The 23,309-nt window shown below is 41.0% G+C and overlaps 1 protein-coding gene across 4 annotated transcripts in view; it reads left to right on the forward strand.

The window, feature by feature from the left end:
• The first annotated feature begins 6,222 nt into the window (after positions 1–6,222).
• Positions 6,223–23,309, forward strand: part of DENND1A (DENN domain containing 1A) — a 542,621-nt gene continuing 525,534 nt past the window's right edge. For all 4 annotated transcript variants that reach the window (XM_061199955.1, XM_061199952.1, XM_061199953.1 and 1 more), the window contains exon 1: positions 6,223–6,308. In XM_061199955.1, coding sequence (XP_061055938.1) covers positions 6,292–6,308 — 17 coding nt within the window. In that variant the 5' untranslated portion in view covers positions 6,223–6,291. The remainder of the gene's footprint in view (positions 6,309–23,309) is intronic.

Consider the following 23,309-nt stretch of genomic DNA (forward strand, 5'->3'; position numbering starts at 1 on the left):
GGAATGTATTTACAAATCATGTAACTGATAAGAGGTTAATATCCAGAATACATAAATAACTCCTACAACTCAACAACGACAACAACAAAACAACCTGATTAAAAAATGAGCAAAGGACTTAGATAGACATTTCTCCAAATAAGGTATACAAATGGCCAATAAGCACATGAAAAGATGCTCAGCATCACTAATTAGGGAAATGCAAATCAAAACCACCTCACACCCATTAGGATGGCTACTATTAAAAAAAAACAAAGAACTGGACTTCCCTGGTGGCACAGTGGTTAAGAATCCGCCTGCCAGTGCAGGGGACATGGGTTTGATCCCTGGTCCGGGAAGATCCCACATGCCGCAGCGCAACTAAGCCCGTGCGCCACAACTACTGAGCATGCGCTCTAGAGCCCTGGAGTCACAACTACTGAAGCCTGCATGCCACAACTACTGAAGCCCACTTGCCTAGAGCCCGTGCTCTGCAACAAGAGAAACCCGCGCACCGCAATGAAGAGTAGCCCAGGCTCGCCGCAACTAGAGAAAGCCCACGCGCAGTAACGAAGACCAAACGCAGCCAGAATAAAAATAAATACATAAAAAAACCAAAAAACAAACACACACACACACACACACAGAAAATAACAAGTGTTGGTGAGGAGGTGGAGAAATTGGAACCCTTATGCCCTGCTGGTGGGAATGTAAGACAGTATGGCGGTTCCTCAAAAAAAATTAAAAATAGAATTACCCCATGATCCAGCAATTTCACTTCTGAGTATACTCAAAAGAACTGAAAGCATGGACACAAACAGTTATCTGTACACCCATGTTCATAGTAGCATTGTTCACAATAGCCAAAAGGTGGAAGCAACCCAAGTGACAGATGACTGGATAAACAATGGAAAGGAAGGAGATTCTGATATATGTTTCACCATGAATGAACCTTGAAGACATTATGCTAAGTGTGATAAGCCAATCACAGAAGGACAAATACTGTATGATTCCACTTATATGAGGTACTTACAGTAGTCAAGTTCATAGAGACAGAAAGTAGGATGTGACTGCCAGGGGCTGGGGGTGGGAGGAATGGGATATATTGTTTAATAGGTAAGTTTCAGTTTAGGACGATTTTGGAGAAAGTTCTGGAGATGGGTGATGGCGATAGTTGCATAATAATGTGAATATACATACTACCACTGAACTATACACTTAAAAATGGTTAAAGTGGTAAATTTTATGTTATGCATATTTTACCACAATGTAAAAAAGAAAATATGAAAAATAGAAGGTAAAGATGTACTAATTCAGTATACTAAGTTCAAATGTAAGAAAAAAATTAGTACCAAATCTTGTTCTGAGGCTTATTATTCCTAGGAAATGTGCCTCGAATGAGTAACTAATTCAATATTTATTAGTCACTGCCTGCATGCCAGGCTCTGTACTAGATGGTGAGGTCTAGATATGGACAAGCCAATATTTTTCCTGTCTTTATCAATAGGACAGTTTAGAAGAATAATAATCTCAGGAATTCCCTGGCGGTCCAGCAGTTAGGACTCAGCACTTTCACTGCTGCGGGCTCTGGTTCAATCCCTGGTCAGTGAACTAAGATCCTGCAAGCCGCACGACAAGGCCAAAAAGAAACAAACAAAAAAACAAAACAAGAACAATAATCTCATTTATTAAATACCAAATATAAAGTAGGAATCTTACATTCTTGATTTCATCTTCATGAGGTGGGTATTATAATCCCCTTATTAAAGATGAGGAAACTAAGGCTCAGAGAGTTTAACTTTCTCCAAGTTCACTCAACTAGCAAGTTGGGTCTGCCTAATTCCAGAGTTGGTTCTCTTAACGACTGGTATGTATTGCCTACGTTCACCTCTTAGGCGATCCACAATGCACTTTGCCAACCTGAAAGTTCACGAGAAGTTCCGTAAAGAAACCCATTTAACTTGGTATGATTCTGCATATCCCAAATTTACCTCATTACATAACCCTCCTTTTTTGGGTGAGGGGAGCAGCACCCCTATTTAATTGAGCTGTGGATTCTTCCTGCAGAATATAACCACAACACCCAAGAGAATTAGAAACATATGTCCACACAAAAATAATCATAGGAATCATAATCGCCAAAAAGTGGAAACAACCCCAATATCCATCAATAACAATTGTGCACAAACAAAATGTGGCCTCTCCACACAATAGAATATTATTACACAATAAAAAAGAATGAAGTACTGATAGATGGTACATGGATGAAGTTTGAAAATATTATATTAAGCACAAGAAGCCAGACAGAAAGGCCATATTATTAAATGATTTCACTTGTATGAATAGGCAAATCCACAGAGGCAGAAAGTAGATTCATGGTTGCCAGGGGCTCGGGGGAGGGCAGGAAAGGTGAGTGACTGCTAATGGGTGCAGGGTTTCTTTTTGGGATGAAGTGTTCTAGAATTAGACATTGGTGCTAGTTGCACAACTTTGTGACTATGCTAACAACCACTGAATTGTACACATTAAAATGGTGAATTTTATGACATGTAAATTATATCTCAATTAAAAAATATATATAATCACAACTAAGTATACTAGGAATAATAGACCACTGGCCCAGCAGTCCTGCCGTTTCATACTGTATCATTAGTGGGGTATTAAAACTCCTTGGGGTTGCTCTTCTCCCCTCAGTAGACACAGTCCTTTAAATCCTAAGCAGAAAAACCAAACAGGTACAGAGGAGTGAGAGCCAGCTTGGAAACCCAGGAGCATCAGTGTCTGCATGGGTGGTATCACACACACTGTTGGACTTCTTATCTGCTAGATGTGCTTAGTTAGCCTATTTTGACAATAGTCTAGAAGGTAAAGTTCCTAAACCCCTTCTCATCACCAGCAGGTTTTAATTCCAACAGTTGATTCTGCCATGTACTTGGCAGAGAGGTCTCTTTTTGTTTGAACGACATCAGATTCACCTAGGTTTAAAGGAATTATAAAACAGTAAGCTACTGATTAGAGAATTTTGGAACTGAAAAGGACTTTGGAGAGAGGTTATCTGGCCTGAATCTCTTACTTTGGATATAGGGAAACTGAGGGCCAGAGAAAGTCAGGGGCTTGTCCAAGGTCACATAGCCAAGCATGGCTTGGCTGAGATTGCAATGTCTGTACTCTCCTTCTTCCTTGGAAACACACCACCCACCCCGGCTTCAGCAGTGCACATGATTTCTGAAATAAAGTCTATATTTCCTAGTGAGATGTGGTTGTATAACTAAGTTCTGACCCATGGAATGTAAATGGAGCAGTAGGTGCAACTCCAGGGAAATGTACTTAAAGATTAGGGCTTGGGGTGGGGCATGACCGTCTTCCTTTCCTTTGGCTTGGTCGCAGATTAGAAGGCGAGGTAGTTCAAGCAGCCATCTTGGACCATGAGGTGGAAGCTGCATCTGGAGAATAGGGGAGCAATAAGGTAGAATTCTGGCTAACCAGCCTCAAAGAGGTCACAGTCTGAGGAACAGAAGACACGTTTACAACCTAATGCAGAATAAACACCAACCAAGACCAAATCAGCTGCCCTGTCCTGTCGATATGCCTTCAAATCTTAGAATGGATTTATGGAATTGTCATGCCAGCTCTGGAATGTTCATCTCCTGACCTTATGTGAAAGAGAAATAACCTTCTATTTTTTTCAGCCACTGTTATTTCAGTCTTCTATCATTCACAGTTGAACTGACTTCTAATTGTTTCAGAATGTAAACAATTACATCCTGGGCTGGGAACTCAGGTCTACTGAATTCAAGTACAGGACTATTTATTATGAAGATTATTACTATTAATAATAGAAGCCAAACTGTGCTAACTGTCTTGCATATAATAGTTGCTGATAATTTTTGAGTGCTTACTATATATTAGTCACTGTTTACGTACATTGTGTCATTAACTCATTTAATTCCCATGCCACCTCAGTAAGATAGAGCCATTACCATAATTTCCATTTTACGGACAAAGAACCTGAGGCACAGAGAAAGGGAATAACTTACCCGAGGGCACATATTTAGTAAGAGACAGAGCTGAGATTTGAACGCAGGCAGTCTGGCTCCAGAGCCTGCCCTCTTAATTCCTCCATCACACTCTCTCTTGTGATGTGAGCTCCTCCTTGAGCTCTCTACCCCATTCTACTGAGGAGGAAACTGAAGCAGACGATTGTCTAACCATTTGCTTAAAATCTCTCTGCTAGTCAGTGATGGAGCTAGCATTAGAAGCTAGGCTCCTAACTCCCAGTTCAATGCGTTTTCCCCAGACCACCCTGCAGTCTCAGAGGCCACCTGGACAGATATATAACCCTCCCTATCCAGTCTCCCCCTCTGTCATACACACACACACCACCACCACCACCACCACCCAGCAGGCACTCAGACATTTTTGTGGCCAGGATGGCTACAACCTCCTTTGAAAAGCAGCCAGCTTTGCCCTCCACCAAATAACTCTGTTTTATTTATAGTCTCCTGCTCAGAGCTTTTGAACTGGCTGCTCATTCCAGGCAAGATCTTGATAACAACTGTTCCTTGGACAGGGTTCATAGGAAACTAGGTGAATAAACACCAAAGAGGCCCTGCCTGTCTAGCAGAGCTTTGCTCCTGGGGTTGTTTATAAGTCACTGTTGGTGTCTGGATGCAAAAGACTTTGAATTCAAAATGGCAGTTTGGACATTTTAAATTTTTGTTTGTTTGTTTGAATTCAAAAAACTTCATTCTATGCCTTCAACAACCTCAGGGCATAGGCAAAAGAGAGACATTATCTTTATCCAGAATGTAACTCCAAAAGGAGTTCTTGCTTTCTTTGCTCCCTGCCTGGCTGGGACTAGTTACTGTAGTGACTGTGGGGTGGGGAGCCACTCCATGAATTTATAAGAGCTAAAATGTTAGAAGAGATGAATGGAATTTCAGAACAGAAAAGTGCAAAAAAGAGAAGAAAAGCCTAATTTCAAAAGTGAACCATGAACCTACAGTGTCTTCTGACTTGTGGCCAAAGGTGCCATCCTAAAGCATAACTATGTCACGTGTCTGGAGTTATTCAGCCCGGATGCTAATCTGCACTCCACCAGTTGCTAGCTATGTAACCTTGAACACATGCCTCAGTTTCCTCTTTGTGAAAAGAGGGGGTAAACTCACAAGATTATTGTGAGCATTGGTGCTAACCATGTAGGGGAAATAGAGTGCCTGCTTCAGAGAGGGCACTCACTCACCCATGCACTGACCAGTAGCTAATGGTAGTGATCATTACTGCTGCCTTTGTGATTCCTCCAGGCCTAGAGGGGATGATATTGGGGCATTCATTAAAATGAGCCCCAAGGGGGAGCAAATTGGTGATCTTGGCTCTCAAGTCCCTTCATTTGCCTTGACTTAGTCTCTATCAGGGACTGTTATGGTGACATGAGATTTCTCTACTGGAGCCCCCCAAATGGCTAACAAAGGGAGGCAGAGATCCTCAAGGGTAGGGCAGAGCAGAGCCACTGAATGGGTCCTATGAAGCCCTCAGGTGGCTTTCCTGTGGGGATATGAGGTCTCCTTAAAGGTCTAAGAGGTTTAAGGTCTAAGGGGGTCTCCATCAAGAACCATGTTGGGGAAGTGGCTGTGTGACACAGAAGAGGGGCTATGGCTCCCTTAAGGAACTTACTGAAAGGTATGGGATTTTCAAAGGAAAAAGTTGTCTTCCTGGAGGCCTGAATGGGAGACAGATTATCTCTACGCCAGAGCCACTGGGTGGGAGGACTCCACAGGAGAGGAATGGGTAAAGGTTTCTTCAGGTGAGCTTGGGGGTCTCTATGGGATGAAGATCTTTTCAGAGGGGTTGTAGGTGTTGGTTTCTGTAGGAGAACAGTGAGAGGGGAGCTCTTTAGGTGTCTGCACCCGGAAAGCACCATGCACCGAGCTCCGGGAGTCCACCCCGGCAGATGCGCGGTTCCCGCCGCCGCAACCGCCCTCAGGCGGCACTGCCTCCCGCGAGCGGACTACACTTCCCGGCAGCCCCCAAGGGCGGCGGCGGTGCGGGCGGGAGGGGGCGGCGGTGTGAGAGGCGGAGGGGGCGGCGCGCGCCGGGCACGCGCGCCGGCGACCATGGCGTTCGCCGGGCTGAAGCGAGTGCATTAACCCCGGGAGGCGGCGGCGGGGGAGCGAGCCTCGAGCGCGCGGGCCCCAGCCTGAGGGAAGGGAGGAAGGGGCGGGGAGAACGCCGGAGGGAGGCCGGTCGGCCGCGGGCGGGCGGGCAGCGCAGCGCCGAGCGGGGCCCGCGGGCCCATGAGGAGGCCCGGGGACCATGGGCTCCAGGATCAAGTGAGTGCGGCCGGGCCGGGCGGAGCCGGGCCGGGCGAGGGGCGGCGAGGCCGGGCAAGGGCTGCAGGGCAAGGGCTGCAGGCCTCGGGCCGCGCGGGGGACTTGTTGCCGGGGCCCAAGGGGCTCCCCGCGTGCCGGCGTCACGCGGGGAGGGGGACGGTTGCCATGACGATCCAGGGAGGCTCGGGGGCGGGGTGCGCGCGGGGTGGAAGGGCGCTGGTGGTCAGTTGTCCCCTCCTCACCTGAGGGCGGGAACAGCTGAGATTACAAGGTGGCCTCCTCCCCGGGGTTACAGAGAGCCTCTGAAAACGGTCACACAACTGTTGGGGGGAGGGCGAGAAATCTCTAGAAGCAACTCCCCAAATGGGTGTTTGGGGCGCCCCTGAGAGTCGGGCAGGTCCTGAGGTGGCAGCCTGGCTGCTTAAGGCCTGCGGGTCCCCATAAAAGTCGCGTGAGATTTTCAGAGGGAGGGGCCACTCAAGGACTGAAGGTCTGGATGGCCTGGGGAGGAAGGCCCTTTTCTCTCTTCTCCTGTTTCCCCCTCCTGTCTATGCAAGTCTCCCCACAGCGAGGGCCAAAGGCTGTGAGGGAAGATACCTCTGTGCTGTAACCGAGCACCTGATCTTGATAATCGTTGGAAAGGTTTTGTAATTCAATCTGGCAAATTCCCTCACTCATTCATTCATCTGGGGTCCCTGGTGAGGGGTTAGTTTTCCCGGGAAAATGTTGATACATCTGACTTGGGAACCCATTGAAACATTGTTGCCCTCTTTCTAGACCTAGAAGTTGACTTTGGAAAGTGCAACTTTTATGCAGTCCCATTTGGGTGTGTTGGTTTGGACTCTATCTCCCCTCCCAGCCAGGTCCTCTTTTGGCCTCTCCCTTCCTCAGTTCCAGAACATGAGATGCCTTATCTCTAATCACGAACAAATGTTCACTTTTTCTCTATGAGTAATAGAATTGTTTAACGGCACTTAAAAACCCAGTTAGCAGCACAGGCTTTTCCTTAAAACAGCTTTCATAGGATACTTTAAACCAGCTTACAAGAAAGTCTGAGACGTGTTTACTTCAGCATTTTGAGAGTTATGCTAGGGAAGTTTGAAAGGGGAAGGGCCTTATGGGTGAAATCTAATAATTATTCAAGCATTGCATCTCTTGTCCCGTCGATGTCCATGCAGTGTGTCCTTTGCCCAGCCTTGTAGTCCCCTGACCGGCTTAGGCCTCCATTCACAAAATGTGTCTTAACAGGCTGCAGCAGCCCGGAGACTAGAAAAGTTTGCTTACGATAATGAAAATGGAAGAGTTGGATGAGTACACTGTTAATTCTTGATTTTTGTGGAAATGAGGGGAAAACGAAGCATGCTCCAAATAAGAGCTTAGGAAGCTTGGGAGGTAAAAAGACGTAGTGTGTGAAGCACTGGGATTAAAGAGGCACTCCAAGTTTAGCTCCTGCTTCCAAGTAAGAGTTGTAAACTTGGGATTTCAATAGCACTTAGAAACACTTCACAAAAGCCACCATAGAGTCGCAGAGTATACTTGTGAGGATGCTTACCTTTCTTGTTACAGAGAAGTTCAGAAACTTGCCAGATATGAGGCAAGTCAGTGTCAGAATCAGCCTGAAGATCCAACAAGTGGAAGTTCGGATGACTAGGCATCAGGTCTCTGTCTTGCTCTTGAACGTTGCAGGTTGACAAATACATTTCTTAAGACTGTTTTGTGGAGCCTATCTCTTTATCTGAGCGCTTGGGCAAGAGAACTTATACTAATGCATGAAATTCTATTAAGCAAATTAGTGTAAAGAATAGCCTTCTTGATCTTGAAACTAGACTGCTCGGTGATAAAAACTTAGACATGGGAATTATGTTAGCTTGTGGTGAGGCTGAAAGAGAGTATGAAGAGAGAAATTCTGAGAAGTAGTTGTGATTTATGGTGACTGTTGACTGTGTAGCTTCTGCCTGCAGGTAGGAATGAGGATGGGCAGGTGGTGAGGAAGCCATCTTCTTAGGCGCTGCCTTAATTTTGGGGGGAAACAGGGCTTTGATTACTACTGACCGTCTGTTCCATCCTGACAGGAAAGAACAGACTGAGCTCAAGGTGTCCACCCGGCTGAGGTGAAGTCTAAGTGTGCGGGCTGTGTTGTGTAGGACAGTCTTGGGGGTGGGGGAGGAGAGCATGGGGTGCCCCTCTGAGCAGCAGAGCGCTCTGGCCGCCTGTGCTTTCTCTCCTCATCTCTGATATTGTGTGGTCCAGTCAGGCTAACAATGTGGAATCAGATTTGGATTCCTATTCCGGTTCTTTTGCCTGCTGACTACGAAACTTTGTACAAAATACCTCTTTCTGCCTCAGTTGCTCTGAGGGTAAAATGGGGAAGACTATATGTTGCAGGGTCATTATGCACAATAAACACAGTATCAACATGACTGCTGGGCCCATATTAAAAAGTCGGTAATTGTTAGTTTCTTTTACACCTTCTCCATCAAAAGACTAAGAAAACTGCTATATTTTATACCAGAAATGTCAGAGAACTGTGAGTTTCAGGTAATGGAGAAAAAGGTTTTGATGATCCAGGAATTAGACTGAACATGCAGAGCAGGACTCAACATTCTCTCATTAAAACATAAAAATTGATTAAAAACAATACTCTGTGTAACTGTGAAGCTGGTGTCTGTTATATGATCAGTAGTAAAGCAGGTGAGTTGCTAGGCACAGGTGTTGAGGTTCAGTGCTTGTTCAGTCTTTCCTTTTAAGCTAAGGCTGGTTGAGCACAATCTCTGTGTCAGGCATGGTGGTAGTGCTTTATGTGAACCATTTTATCAAATCCTCACAACTGTCCAATGATGTAGCTACTGTTAGCTACATTTTTCAAATGAGAGAATGGGGGTTTATAGGCCTTAGATCAGATGCCATCCCGAGGAATCCTACCCTGATGCCAGTGCCCTGCCCCCAACCCTCCTTGGCCTAGGCCAGGTGTCCTTCATCCATGCCCCCTTATTCCCAACCTAGGCCAGTGTCCTTCATCCGTGCGCTCTCTTCCCCAACCTAGGCCAAGTGTCCTTCATCCGTGCCCCCTTATCCCCAACCTAGGCCAGTGTCCTTCATCCGTGCCCCCTCTTCCCCAACCTAGGCCAGGTGTCCTTCATCCGTGCCCCCTTATCCCCAACCTAGGCCAGTGTCCTTCATCCGTGCCCCCTCGTCCCCAACCTAGGCCAGGTGTCCTTCATCCGTGCCCCCTTATCCCCAACCTAGGCCAGTGTCCTTCATCCGTGCCCCCTCTTCCCCAACCTAGGCCAGGTGTCCTTCATCCGTGCCCCCTCTTCCCCAACCTAGGCCAGTGTCCTTCATCCGTGCCCCCTCTTCCCCAACCTAGGCCAGGTGTCTTTCATCCGTGCCCCCTCGTCCCCAACCTAGGCCAGGTGTCCTTCATCTGTGCCCCCTCGTCCCCAACCTAGGCCAGGTGTCCTTCATCTGTGGACCCCCCAGCATAGGCCAGGTGTCCTTCATATGTGCACCCTCACCCCCCACCTAGGCCAGGTGTCCTTCATCTGTGTACCCCCCAGCATAGGCCAGGTGTCCTTCATCTGTGGACCGCCCAGCACAGGCCAGGTGTCCTTCATATGTGCACCCTCTCCCCCCACCTAGGCCAGGTGTCCTTCGTCTGTTTCTGTGGCTCCCTGTGTTTATCACTGTCATAGCACTAAATCCAGTTCCTTGTGCGTCTCCTATTCTAAGCCTGACATAAACTTCTTGAGAGCAGGGACTGTCTTATTTGTCTTTGAGTTCCCTGTGTCAAACCCAGTACCTGACACATAATGTTGTTTAGGAAGAGTTTATGGAATGCTTTTAAGAAATATGTTAGGATCTGAATTAAGTTCCTAACTAAAGGTTCTGGGTTGAATGTACATAGAGCTAAAAAATAACAGTTTGCTATTTGAACTCTTGAGGAGGAAGAGTGTTTAAGTGTTAAGTTTTTAAGCCAAATTGTCCTGGTCTAGGCAGCAGTTCCTTATTTTTTCTGAAGAGTGTTTAGTTCATGTTCATTTTAATAAAGGAAACTTGTCTTGCCTCAGACCAAACATCTACTTGACAAAGGAAAGAAAAGGTCACCAGTATGCAGGTAGCACTCTGGAAAGCTCCTAAACCTTAAACCTGAGCAGACATTTATTTATCTAGAGAGATAAAAGGAGCAATGGTAACTGCCAGTCTTCAACAGGTATGTTTAAATCTTATTTAGTGTTTGAGTGATCCCAGTGGACTGGAATGTGGTTAATACGAAGCAATTTAACTGATAATGTAGACACACAGCAGGAAACTGTGGCAGTTTAATATTGCTTGTGGTGACATCCTAGAAATTGTTTCCAGGCACCAAGGGCAGGAGGTGGATTGTAAGTAATTGAAGGAAGTATTCTAAGTGAGTTTGAAGAGACCTGACATTTGTGGACTTGGAGAAAAGCATACTCAAAGATATGAAGGCATATAGACAGGACAGGGCAGCTGATTTGGCTTTGTGGTGGTGTTTATTCTGCATTAGCCTGTATACCTGTCTTAAGTACTATGTTATGTGCCCGGTAGTATGCTAAGTACTAGGGACACAAAAATGAAAAGATTTTGCTTTAAGGCTCTCCAAAGTAGTAGTGAGACAGGAGTGTAAAACAAAACCAACTCCCTCCAGGTCCCCTCCCCACCAGGAAACCTGAGTGTCGGACAATAAGTTCATTGCTATAGTGGAGATGGAGCCCGTGATGAATAGGTGAATAAGTGAAGGAGAGACTGTCTCCTAAGGAGGGCTTCCAAAGGAAGAGTGCTTCATCAAGATGATGTTTCAGTTGAGACAGGAGAGATGAGTAAGGGTGTGAAAAGGGTAAGAATGGTGGCAGAGGGAGTAGAAGCCATGGTGATGGCTGTGCTGATCATGGTGGTGACGGTGGTGGTGGCAAAGTAGTGGTAGTAGTCTCAAAAGAGGGAGCAGTATGTGTGAAGACAGGACACATTAGGGAAATAAAAATGTTAATTACCACCTAATAGACACTAAAATGCCAGGAATTGTTAGACATTGGGAGTTAATGGGAATAATATTTATTCCTACTTTCATGGAGTTTACAATCTGGTGGACCTGACAGATTAAAAAAAATCAGTTCACGTAAAGCTATGTGGATGTGCTATAAACACAAGATGCTGAGAGGATGATGGGAGCGGCTGTCCTATTTTAGATAAGAGTAGTGAGGGAGGACTTACTGTGGAGATGACATTTGAGCTGAGACTTAAAGGATGAGAAGTCATTAGTCATGTAAAGAAACTCACAAGACTTTTCATTCCAGGCAGAGTGGAGCATATACCGAGGCCTCGAGGCAAGAAAACCCTAGACGGATTTCAGGAACTGATAGTGGGTTTGGGTAGTGACTGATGGCAGGGAGGCTGGGGTGAGGTCAGAGAGAGACTGGAGCCCTGAGCAGAGCCTTGTAGGCTGTGGTAATCTGCAAACAACTTTATTAAATAAACCGTATTATAAAACTTATTCTTTTACAGTATATAATTAAATGGTTTTCAGTATACTCCAAATACCACTATCCAAATCCAGAACATTTTCATCACTCCAGAAAGAAACCCCATACCCATTAGTGGTCACTCCCCATTCCCCCCAAACCCTCTCAGCCCTAGGCAAGCACTAACCTAGTTATTGTTGCTATAGATTTGTCAATTCTGGGCATTTCATATAAATGGAATCATATAAAATATAATCCTTTGTCTTTCCCTAAACATAATGGTTCCCAAGTTTATTCATGATATAGCATATATGAGCATTTCATTACTTTTTATCATTGAATAATATTGTATGGTTAAACCACATTTTATTCATCCATTCATCAGTTGTTAGGTATTTGGGTTGTTTCCACTTTTTCACTGTTAGGAATAATGTTGATGTGAACATTTTGTGTGGACGTATGTTTTCATTTCTCTTGGGTATATACCTAGGAGTGGAATTGCTAGATCATATGGTAACCCTTTATAAGGAACTGTTAAACTGTTTTCCAAAGCAGTTGCACCACTTTGTGTAAAGTGATATCTCATTGTGGTTATGATTTGGCCCACATGAGTTGTGTAGAAAACGAAAGATCAGAGTAGACAGGTTCTCAGAAGAGGGTGAAACTGGAACTGAAAGAAAAGTAAGATTTGGAGAGGGGAGGAGGGATTTCTGGAGGAAGAACAGCAGAAGTTTTATGACTTGGAAATGGGGATAAGCCCATCATTGTTTTCTGATACAGAGAAGCAGCCTTGGCTTTTTAAGATTGCTCTGCTCCAGGCTTTTTTTGGATAGCCCATTAAAGGATTCCATTACCAAAATGCACCACAGGCTGGCTTCTTCTTGAGGCCTGTTGTGTAGCCCAACTGACGTATCTTCCTTCTGTGGGGTGAGAATAGGGAGTTGAAATGTGACTTCCTCTCCAGGGCCCTCCCCTGCCTCTTTTTCCTCTTTCCACCTCGGCGCTCCCCTCCCAGTCTCCATAGAAGAGAGTACAAAGACTTGGGGTGGCGGAACAGAAGTCTTGCTGGAGACTGAGCTCCCCATTATTAGTACCGAGAGTCCCTTGAATTTTCATGACTTTTCTGGGAAATGTTTTGCTGCATCTCCATCATTCTAATCTGAGTCATTGCAGTCAACTTGGAGGGGTTTGCACAGGAGATAGGAAGGTTGAAACAGGGAGGATAAAAACCTGGAGTATTGCTGTAGGAAAACATGTTTTTATTCAGGCTGTTAAATCTGTGTGTAAGTTCCTGGCAGGAATTCTTGTGGGTTCCAAAGGTTCAGCCTTTTACCTGGCCCTAGGGGGAACTAATCTCTGGATTTGAAACATCCTTTTTGCTTAAAAGGATTTTGTTCTAAAATGGAAAGATAAACAAGGAAGTAAACCAAAGGAAACAAAGCAAAGTTGGTCTCCTCTACTTTAATTGAAATCCATACCCATTCTAAGTATTTCTAAGGATGGACTTGAAAAGGAGCCAAATAAAGGAAGTAACAAAATATATGTTCAAAATATATGAGTTCTTGTAGAAAAGGTAGGTTACATCCCAAAAGTTTATTTGTAATTTGGTTATGGCAGTTAGAATGTATTTTTGGGATTTCCTTGGCGGTCCAGTGGTTAAGACATCACGCTTCTAATGCAGGGGGAACAGTTTCGATCCCTGGTTGGGGAACTAAGACCCCACATGTGGCACGGTGCAGCCAAAACCAAAACAAAACAAACAAAAAAAGAATGTATTTTTCTCTTAGAGATACTGTTATGTATGTCAGGCATAAGGACATTCCAGATGAAAGGAACTGTGTGTGTAAAAGAGATAGGGAGATTACAGGTATAGCTGAAATACAGAATATGTGGAAAAAGATTATAGGTGATGAAGTTGAAAAAGCAGGTTTGTGCTACTGGGACCTCATGCCATTGAAGGATTGAGTTGGGAATGAAGTATGATCAGACTTGGGTTTTTAGGAAGATTACTCTGGCAGCAGTAGTTTAGAATAGTGATATCTCTGGGTTGTGCAGCATGATCCACATGCTGGGGGTGTGATAAAAATATGTTAGAACCTCTATTTGTTTCTATATCAATCTTCAAAGTTTGTTTTTGTGTTTTCTAATAATATACTATAGATGACTGTAGTAAGACATTCTTATAATTTATAAATGAAAATACATATATCAGATGTATGCTCAAATTTTTTTACTGATAGAGAGGAATGCATGGGAAAAAATTGGAGACCACTGGTTTATGGAAGTGTTATAGTTTGTACTGCAGAAGATCAAGGTCCAAAGTGAGGTTTTAGTTTTCAAAAGAAAAAGGACGACTTTGAGAGAGATTTTAGGGAGAATTGACAAGACCTGGTGACAAATTACATGTAAGAGGTGAGAGAAGAATCAAAGATGACTTGCCAAGGTTAGCAAAGTTATATTATAAATGAGTGTTTGGAAGGTGAGGACTGGTTATATAGTGTGTTTGCTTTTCTGAGGAAAAATGAAAAGTTATAATTGGGAGAAGGCATTTTAGTCTGTGGTGAGAAAGGAAGAAATCTTTAAGGGCGCCGTAGTGAATGTGTGTGCTTGGTTAGATGAGTAAGATTTCAAGTGGGCTGGGCCGAGTTGCTGAGGGGAAATTTGTCCATGTTAGATTTAGGAAGAGAAAAAATAAACTTCTGAACTCACTTTAGCCACAGGAGAGGTTTCAGGGATGTTGCATTGATCTCGCCTAGACTGTATGAATAAATAGGAGGAAGGAAACCAATCTAGAGAAAGATACTGTTTGACTTCAAGCAAACAGTTCTTGTACTCCAGGGCGTGAGAGGAGCGAGGGGGATGTGGGCCTCGGAGACACTAGGGTTTGAGTCCCCACAAACACGCACGATCCCCATCTGAGTTCTAAGTTTCTGAGCCTCAGTTTTTTAATTTATAAAAGGAAGCTAATAAATTCACCTCTAGTGTTGTTGTGAGGATTAAAAGCAACCTTATGTTTAGCCCTCAGCAGAAAAATGACCATTTAGTAAATGGCAGCTGTCATTAATATTGTTTGGAGTGGATGGGACACTCTTGTCTGAAGAACCTAGAGTTAAAAAAAAAAGTCAAAAGAAAACAAGTGTTCCTTTTTATAGTTTTTTTTTTTTTTTTTTAAAGACAAAGTATTTGCTTTTTCTCTATGAGTATGTTAGGATGATGTGTTGTATATTTTACTGAATTTATTTGAAGATTTGTGATCCTGGTATGTGCAAAGCATTATTTCTCTTACTGGTTGGGAGAAAAGAAGCTTAAAGTCTACTAAGAGAGATAAGATGAGCATGCAAATAATTAAAATGATAATATTTAAGAATATTTTATGCCTCCTCTCTCACCAATAACTAAAAATTTTATTCAGTTTTAGAAAAGATTTACCCCATTTATATTTATCTGTTTAGCTGGTATCAGTGTTCACTTCTTGTCTTTTTAATATAACTTCATTCCTTTTTTTCTGAGTGCTAAAATTATTTAAATTTTTTTATTTTGGAAAAATTTAAACATTATAATAGTAGAGAGAATAGTATAATGAGCCCCCAAATGCCCATCACTCAGTTTCAGCACTTACTAATTTATGGCTTTCTTAGTTCCATATATAGATAACTGACCATAACGCTCCTCTGCCTCCTAGTCCTAGATTATTTTGAAGTAAAGTATGTCTGGTTATCTCTTTTTGATCCATTAATTTATTAGGGGCTATAAAATGGTGATATTTTATTTCCACCATTTCTTCTTGATATTAGCTAGAATACTTCTGTAAAGAAAAACTTCTGCATATCAACTATTTGGTTACTCTAAGGTGCAGTTCATATAGGAAAGGCAGAATAAATATTTGATTCAGTTTATTCGTTTTTCAGACTGAGTTAGTTTCCTAGCATTTTCCCAAGGTGACTGATTCTTTTCTTTCTATCATTTGAAACGCATAGATTTAAACCTGTGTGCTATATTTCACTCTACTGTAGTTATCCTCATTGATGTTAATTTGCCCTATCTTTGTGTAGTGGAAGCTTCTTTAAGTTAATTTCTAGAGTCCTTTTGACAGAATCTCAGTAGTTTTTAGTAGCTCCCTTGCCTTTTGGTATGATGACATGTTGCAGACTCATCTTGCATGTTTCCTGCTCCAGACCTGTTTTCTGCTGTTCCTCTAAGGAGTCTTGCTTCCTTTTGGTGGGAAATGGTGTTAGAGATTAGAGTCTGGGTTTTAGAACTTTTTTTTTTTTTTTTTTGCTACTAGGTTATTTCTAGTAGCAAATATTATTATTTGCTACTAGAAATAACCTAGTAGCATTATTTCTAGGCTTCTCCAGGGGTCAGAACTAGGAAGAGTGTGTGTGTGTGTGTGTGTGTGTTTAAGGTAACTACATCACATGTTCACATTGGTACTTACAATTCAAGACCATGGCATTTTAATTTAACCTCATTATTCTTATATCTGAATCTCTTATCACTCATGTCGAAAGTCCTGATTTCCAATGACACCAACAGAAGTACTCTTTTTGCTTTATCCCACAATATCCAAAAACTCAACAGCAATACCAAAAACTCAACAGCAACCACCAACAGTATGTACTGAAAACAGGTTTTTGGTTTTTTTTTTCAATTTGGCGATTCTTTTTGTCCTTAGAGTATATCACATTAGGAATATATAGTAGTTACTGTTTTAAAACCACTAGAAATAGTTTCTCTGTGGTTGTGTCACCAACTCAATTCATAGTGCTTTTTTTTTTCTCTTTCAATCTTTTGGGATTGCTTTTTAAAAATAATTTTGTTTTATAATTATATAAAAAACTTCTATGGTTTCAAAGCCAAATCTACAAAAAAGGTATATTCAGAAAAGTCTAACTTCTGTCCTTCCCACACCACCCTGTTCCTTCCCTCCTCTGTAGGTAGCTAGTTTAAAAAATTTTTTTTCATTTTTAATTTCATTAGAAAAAAGGTAAACACGTAAGTATATTCACACTTCCCCTCACCAACCCTTCAGACAAATGATAGCATTCTGTGTGCACTTTTCTCTCCTTTACTTTTCTCGTTTTATACCCTCTAAAGAGATCACTTGTAGTAGTACATTGAGGTCATCCTTATTCTCTGTAGCGGTAGCATAGTACTCCATTGGATGGATGGTCCATGGGTTATTCAACCAGTCTCATGCTGATGGTCATTTAGGTTGCTTCCAGTGTTTTATGATGCTACAATGAATAGTCTTGTGTATGTGCCTTTTTTGTATTTATACCATTATATCATGGGGATAGATTTTTAGAAGTGGGATTGCTGGGTCATAGAGTAAATTTATATGTAATTTCACTTTAGTAAAATTGTAAAATAGTAAAGTAAAATTTTACTTTAGTGAATTCTCCTCCACACAGGTTGAGCCAGTTCATATTCCCATATATGATAGTGCCTTGTTGCCTTACAGCTTCACCAACAGAATGTGTTTGTCAAGCGTTAAAAATTATTTTAGTCAAAGCTATAAATGCACGTGTTAACAAATCAAATAGTTGTAAGAGCTCATGATGAGCAGTAATTCTCTACCCTACCCCACACTCATTCAGGAACAGCCTCTACTAACTGATTTTATTTTCAGTTCTTCTGGTGGTTAACCCATAACCCTTAGATACATCTCTATCTTTTAATTTAATTAACTTTAGACAGTATTTGTTGATACCCTGAAATGAAAGATGATGAGTACCTTTATAATACTTCTCTCTTTCCTCTTCCACTGTTTTTTTTTGAATTTTTGAATTTTATTTTATTTATTTTTTTATACAGCAGGTTCTTATTAGTTATCCATTTTATACATATTAGTGTATACATGTCAATCCCAATCGCCCAATTCATCACACCACCACCACTACCCCCCTGCCACTTTCCCCCCTTGGTGTCCATACACTTGTTCTCTACATCTGTGTCTCTATTTCTGCCCTGCAAACTGGTTCATCTGTACCATTTTTCTAGTTTCCACATATATGTGTTAATATACGATATTTGTTTTTCTCTTGCTGACTTACTTCAGTATATGACGGTCTCTAGATCCGTCCACTTCTCTACAAATGACCCAATTTCGTTCCTTTTTATGGCAGAGTAATATTCCGTCGTATATATGTACCACATCTTCTTTATCCATTCGTCTGTCGATGGGCATTTAGGTTGCTTCCATGACCTGGCTATTGTAAATAGTGCTGCAATGAACATTGGGGTGCATGTGTCTTTTTGAATTATGGTTTTCTCTGGGTATATGCCCAGTAGTGGAATTGCTGGGTCATATGGTAATTCTGATTTTAGTTTTTTTAAGGAACCTCCATACTGTTCTCCATAGTGGCTGTATCAATTTCCATTCCCACCAGCAATGCAAGAGGGTTCCCTTTTCTCCACCCCCTCTCCAGCATTTGTTGTTTGTAGATTTTCTGATGATCCCCATTCTAACTGGTGTGAGGTAATACCTCACTGTAGTTTTGATTTGCATTTCTCTAATAATTAGTGATGTTGAGCAGCTTTTCATGTGCTTCTTGGCCATCTGTATGTCTTCTTTGGAGAAATGTCTATTTAGGTCTTCTGCCCATTTTTTGATTGGGTTGTTTTTTTTTGGTATTGAGCTGCATGAGCTGTTTATATATTTTGGAGATTAATCCTTTGTTGATTCGTTTCCAAATATTTTCTCCCATTCTGAGGGTTGTCTTTTCGTCTTGTTTATGGTTTCCTTTGCTGTGCAAAAGCTTTGAAGTTTCATTAGGTCCCATTTGTTTATTTTTGTTTTTATTTCCATTACTCTAGGAGGTGGATCAGAAAAGATCTTGCTGTGATTTATGTCAAAGAGTGTTCTTCCTATGTTTTCCTCTAAGAGTTTTATAGTGTCCGGTCTTAACATTTAGGTCTCTAATCCATTTTGAGTTTATTTTTGTGTATGGTGTTAGGGAGTGTTCTAATTTCATTCTTTTACATGTAGCTGTCCAGTTTTCCCAGCACCACTTATTGAAGAGACTGTCTTTTCTCCGTTGTATATCCTTGCCTCCTTTGTCATAGATTAGTTGACCATAGGTGCGTCGGTTTATCTCTGGGCTTTCTATCCTGTTCCATTGATCTATGTTTCTGTTTCTGTGCCAGTACCATATTGTCTTGATTACTGTAGCTTTGTAGTGTAGTCAGAAGTCAGGGAGTCTGATTCCTCCAGCTCTGTTTTTTTTCCCCTCAAGACTGCTTTGGCTATTCGGGGTCTTTTGTGTCTCCATACAAATTTTAAGATTTTTTGTTCTGGTTCCGTAAAAAATGCCATTGGTAATTTGATAGTGATTGCATTGAATCTGTAGATTGCTTTGGGTAGTATAGTCATTTTCACAATATTGATTCTTCCAATCCAAGAACATGGTATATCTCTCCATCTGTTGGTATCATCTTTAATTTCTTTCATCAGTGTCTTATAGTTTTCTGCATACAGGTCTTTTGTCTCCCTAGATAGGTTTATTCCTAGATATTTTATTCTTTTTGTTGCAGTGGTAAATGGAAGTGTTTCCTTAATTTCTCTTTCAGATTTTTCATCATTAGTGTAGAGGAATGCAAGAGATTTCTGTGCATTAATTTTGTATCCTGAAACTTTACCGAATTCATTGATTAGCTCTAGTAGTTTTCTGGTGGCATCTTTAGGATTCTCTATGTATAGTATCATGTCATCTGCAAACAGTGACAGTTTTACTTCTTCTTTTCCAATTTGTATTCCTTTTATTTCTTTTTCTTCTCTGATTGCCATGACTAGGACTTCCAGAACTATGTTGAATAATTGTGGTGAGAGTGGACATCCTTGTGTTGTTCCTGATCTTAGAGGAAATGCTTTCAGTTTTTCACCATTGAGAATGACGTTTGCTGTGGGTTTGTCATATATGGCCTTTATTATGTTGAGGTAGGTTCCCTCTATGCCCACTTTCTGGAGAGTTTTTTATCATAAATAGGTGTTGAATTTTGTCAAAAGCTTTTTCTGCATCTATTGAGATGGTCATATGGTTTTTATTCTTCAATTTGTTAATATGGTGTATCACATTGATTGATTTGCATATATTGAAGAATCCTTGCATCCCTGGGATAAATCCCACTTGATCATGGTGTATGATCCTTTGAATGTGTTGTTGGATTCTGTTTGCTAGTATTTTGTTGAGGATTTTTGCATCTATATTTATCAGTGATATTGGTCTGTAATTTTCTTTTTTTGTAGTATCTTTGTCTGGTTTTGGTATCAGGGTGATGGTGGCCTCATAGAATGAGTTTGGGAGTGTTCCTTCCTCTGCAATTTTTTGGAAGAGTTTGAGAAGGATGGGTGTTAGCTCTTCTCTAAATGTTTGATAGAGTTCACCTGTGACGCCATCTGGTCCTGGACTTTTGTTTTTTGGAAGATTTTTAAACAGTTTCAATTTCATTACTTGTGATTGATGTGTTCATATTTTTTATTTCTTCCTGGTTTAGTCTTGGAAGGTTACACTTTTCTAAGAATTTGTCCATTTCTTCCAGGTTGTCCATTTTATTGGCATAGAGTTGCTTGTAGTAGTCTCTTAGGATGCTTTGTATTTCTGCGGTGTCTGTTGTAACTTCTCCTTTTTCATTTCGAATTTTATTGATTTGACTCCTCTCCCTCTTTTTCTTTTTTTTTTTTTACACTAGACAAAGTGCATGTGTTATTGTTCTTTTTTTTTTTCTTCCCAAAATTTGGCTTTAATTTTGTTTTTTTATTTGTATTTTTTTATTTGTATTTTTTTCACATACACACACTGTATTTTATTTTTACAAGAGATAAATAGACTGACACCAAGCATTGTACATGGATGACCACAACAAAAGCAACAATGAATGCAATTACCAAACATGAAACACACTCATACTATGTCATAATATTGACATTCAGTCCAGTAATCCTCCACTGTAACAGCTCCTTTACTTTGCAGTGAAAATTGATTTGTATATTCTTTGCCTCTGAGTCCTTGTGGGATTTTTTTTTTTTAATTCAAACAGAAAGTCACAAAAATTATACTCATCCTCATCAGTTCACTCAGTCCCATGTAATTAATTTTTTTTTTGTCTTGATCTTTTGTTAGCACTTTTATGAGTTCATCAGTTTTTCATTAGAGTCCTGAAAATGCTTATTCATTCAGTTCAGCAGTATAGTCAGTTACCAGAAACCTGTACTTGTCAGAGTCTTTTCCATGAATTTCTTGAAGATGAAACCCTTTTATAGGAACACATTTGCAAAAGCATCAGAGTACACCCAGAACTGTCTGTAAATGACAAAAGACTTAAAAATGACCACGGTTAAAGATTTGATGAAAGTTCATAATAATGCAGTTGACAAGAAAATTAGTTATTTCTGAGATATACATTTTAAAGTAATAACTAGGATTATGACTTATAACATTATACCAGAACATATAAGATTCTTAGAAATTTCATGTAATGTCTGAAACATTTATATTAACATATTTCCATACAAATAACCCAATGAAAGTTTAATATTAGTTGTTTTGTTTGTTTGTTTTTTTATACTGCAGGTTCTTATTAGTCATCAATTTCATACACATCAGTGTATACATGTCAATCCCAATCGCCCAATTCAGCACACCACCATCCCCACCCCACCGCAGTTTTCCCCCCTTCTTGTCCATATGTCTGTTCTCTACATCTGTGTCTCAACTTCTGTCCTGCAAACTGGCTCATCTGTACCATTTTTCTAGGTTCCACATACATGCGTTAATATACGATATTTGTTTTTCTCTTTCTGACTTACTTCACTCTGTATGACAGTCTCTAGATCCATCCACGTCTCAACTAATGACTCAATTTCGTTCCTTTTTATGGCTGAGTAATATTCCATTGTATATATGTACCACAACTTCCTTATCCATTCGTCTGTCGATGGGCATTTAGGTTGCTTCCATGACCTGGCTATTGTAAACAGTGCTGCAGTGAACATTGGGGTGCATGTGTCTTTTTGACTTATGGTTTTCTCTGGGTATATGCCCAGTAGTGGGATTGCTGGGTCATATGATAGTTCTATTTTTAGTTTTTTAAGGAACCTCCATACTGTTCTCCATAGTGGCTGTATCAATTTCCATTCCCACCAACAGTGCAAGAGGGTTCCCTTTTCTCCACCCCCTCTCCAGCATTTGTTGTTTGTAGATTTTCTGATGATGCCCATTCTAACTGGTGTGAGGTGATACCTCATTGTAGTTTTGATTTGCATTTCTCTAATAATTAGTGATGTTGAGCATCTTTTCATGTGCTTCGTGGCCGTCTGTATGTCTTCTTTGGAGAAATGTCTATTTAGGTCTTCTGCCCATTTTTGGATTGGGGTGTTTGTTTCTTTAATATTGAGCTGAATGAGCTGTTTATATATTTTGGAGATTAATCCTTTGTCCGTTGATTCATTTGCAAATATTTTCTCCCATTCTGAGGGTTGTCTTTTCGTCTTGTTTATGGTTTCCTTTGCTGTGCAAAAGCTTTGAAGTTTCATTAGGTCCCATTTGTTTATTTTTGTTTTTATTTCCATTACTCTAGGAGGTGGATCAAAAAAGATCTTGCTGTGATTTATGTCAAAGAGTGTTCTTCCTATGTTTTCCTCTAAGAGTTTTATAGTGTCCAGTCTTACATTTAGGTCTCTAATCCATTTTGAGTTTATTTTTGTGTATGGTGTTAGGGAGTATTCTAATTTTATTCTTTTACATGTAGCTGTCCAGTTTTCCCAGCACCACTTATTGAAGAGACTGTCTTTTCTCCATTGTATATCTTTGCCTCCTTTGTCATAGATTAGTTGACCATAGGTGCGTGGGTTTATCTCTGGGCTTTCTATCTTGTTCCATTGATCTATGTTTCTGTTTTTGTGCCAGTACCATATTGTCTTGATTACTGTAGCTTTGTAGTATAGTCTGAAGTCAGGGAGTCTGATTCCTCCAGCTCCATTTTTTCCCCTCAAGACTGCTTTGGCTATTCGGGGTCTTTTGTGTCTCCATACAAATTTTAAGATGATTTGTTCTAGCTCCGTAAAAAATGCCATTGGTAATTTGATAGGGATTGCATTGAATCTGTAGATTGCTTTGGGTAGTATAGTCATTTTCACAATGTTGATTCTTCCAATCCAAGAACATGGTATATCTCTCCATCTGTTGGTATCATCTTTAATTTCTTTCATCAGTGTCTTATAGTTTTCTGCATACAGGTCTTTTGTCTCCCTAGATAGGTTTATTCCTAGGTATTTTATTCTTTTCGTTGCAATGGTAAATGGGAGTGTTTCCATAATTTCTCTTTCAGATTTTTCATCATTAGTGTATAGGAATGCAAGAGATTTCTGTGCATTAATTTTGTATCCTGCAACTATACCATATTCATTAATTAGCTCTAGCAGTTTTCTGGTGGCAGTTTTAGGATTCTCTATGTATCGTATCATGTCATCTGCAAACAGTGACAGTTTTACTTCTTCTTTTCCAATTTGTATTCCTTTTAT

The sequence above is a fragment of the Eubalaena glacialis genome, chromosome 9 (genome assembly GCF_028564815.1).
Source record: "Eubalaena glacialis isolate mEubGla1 chromosome 9, mEubGla1.1.hap2.+ XY, whole genome shotgun sequence".
Taxonomy (NCBI): Eukaryota; Metazoa; Chordata; class Mammalia; order Artiodactyla; family Balaenidae; genus Eubalaena; species Eubalaena glacialis.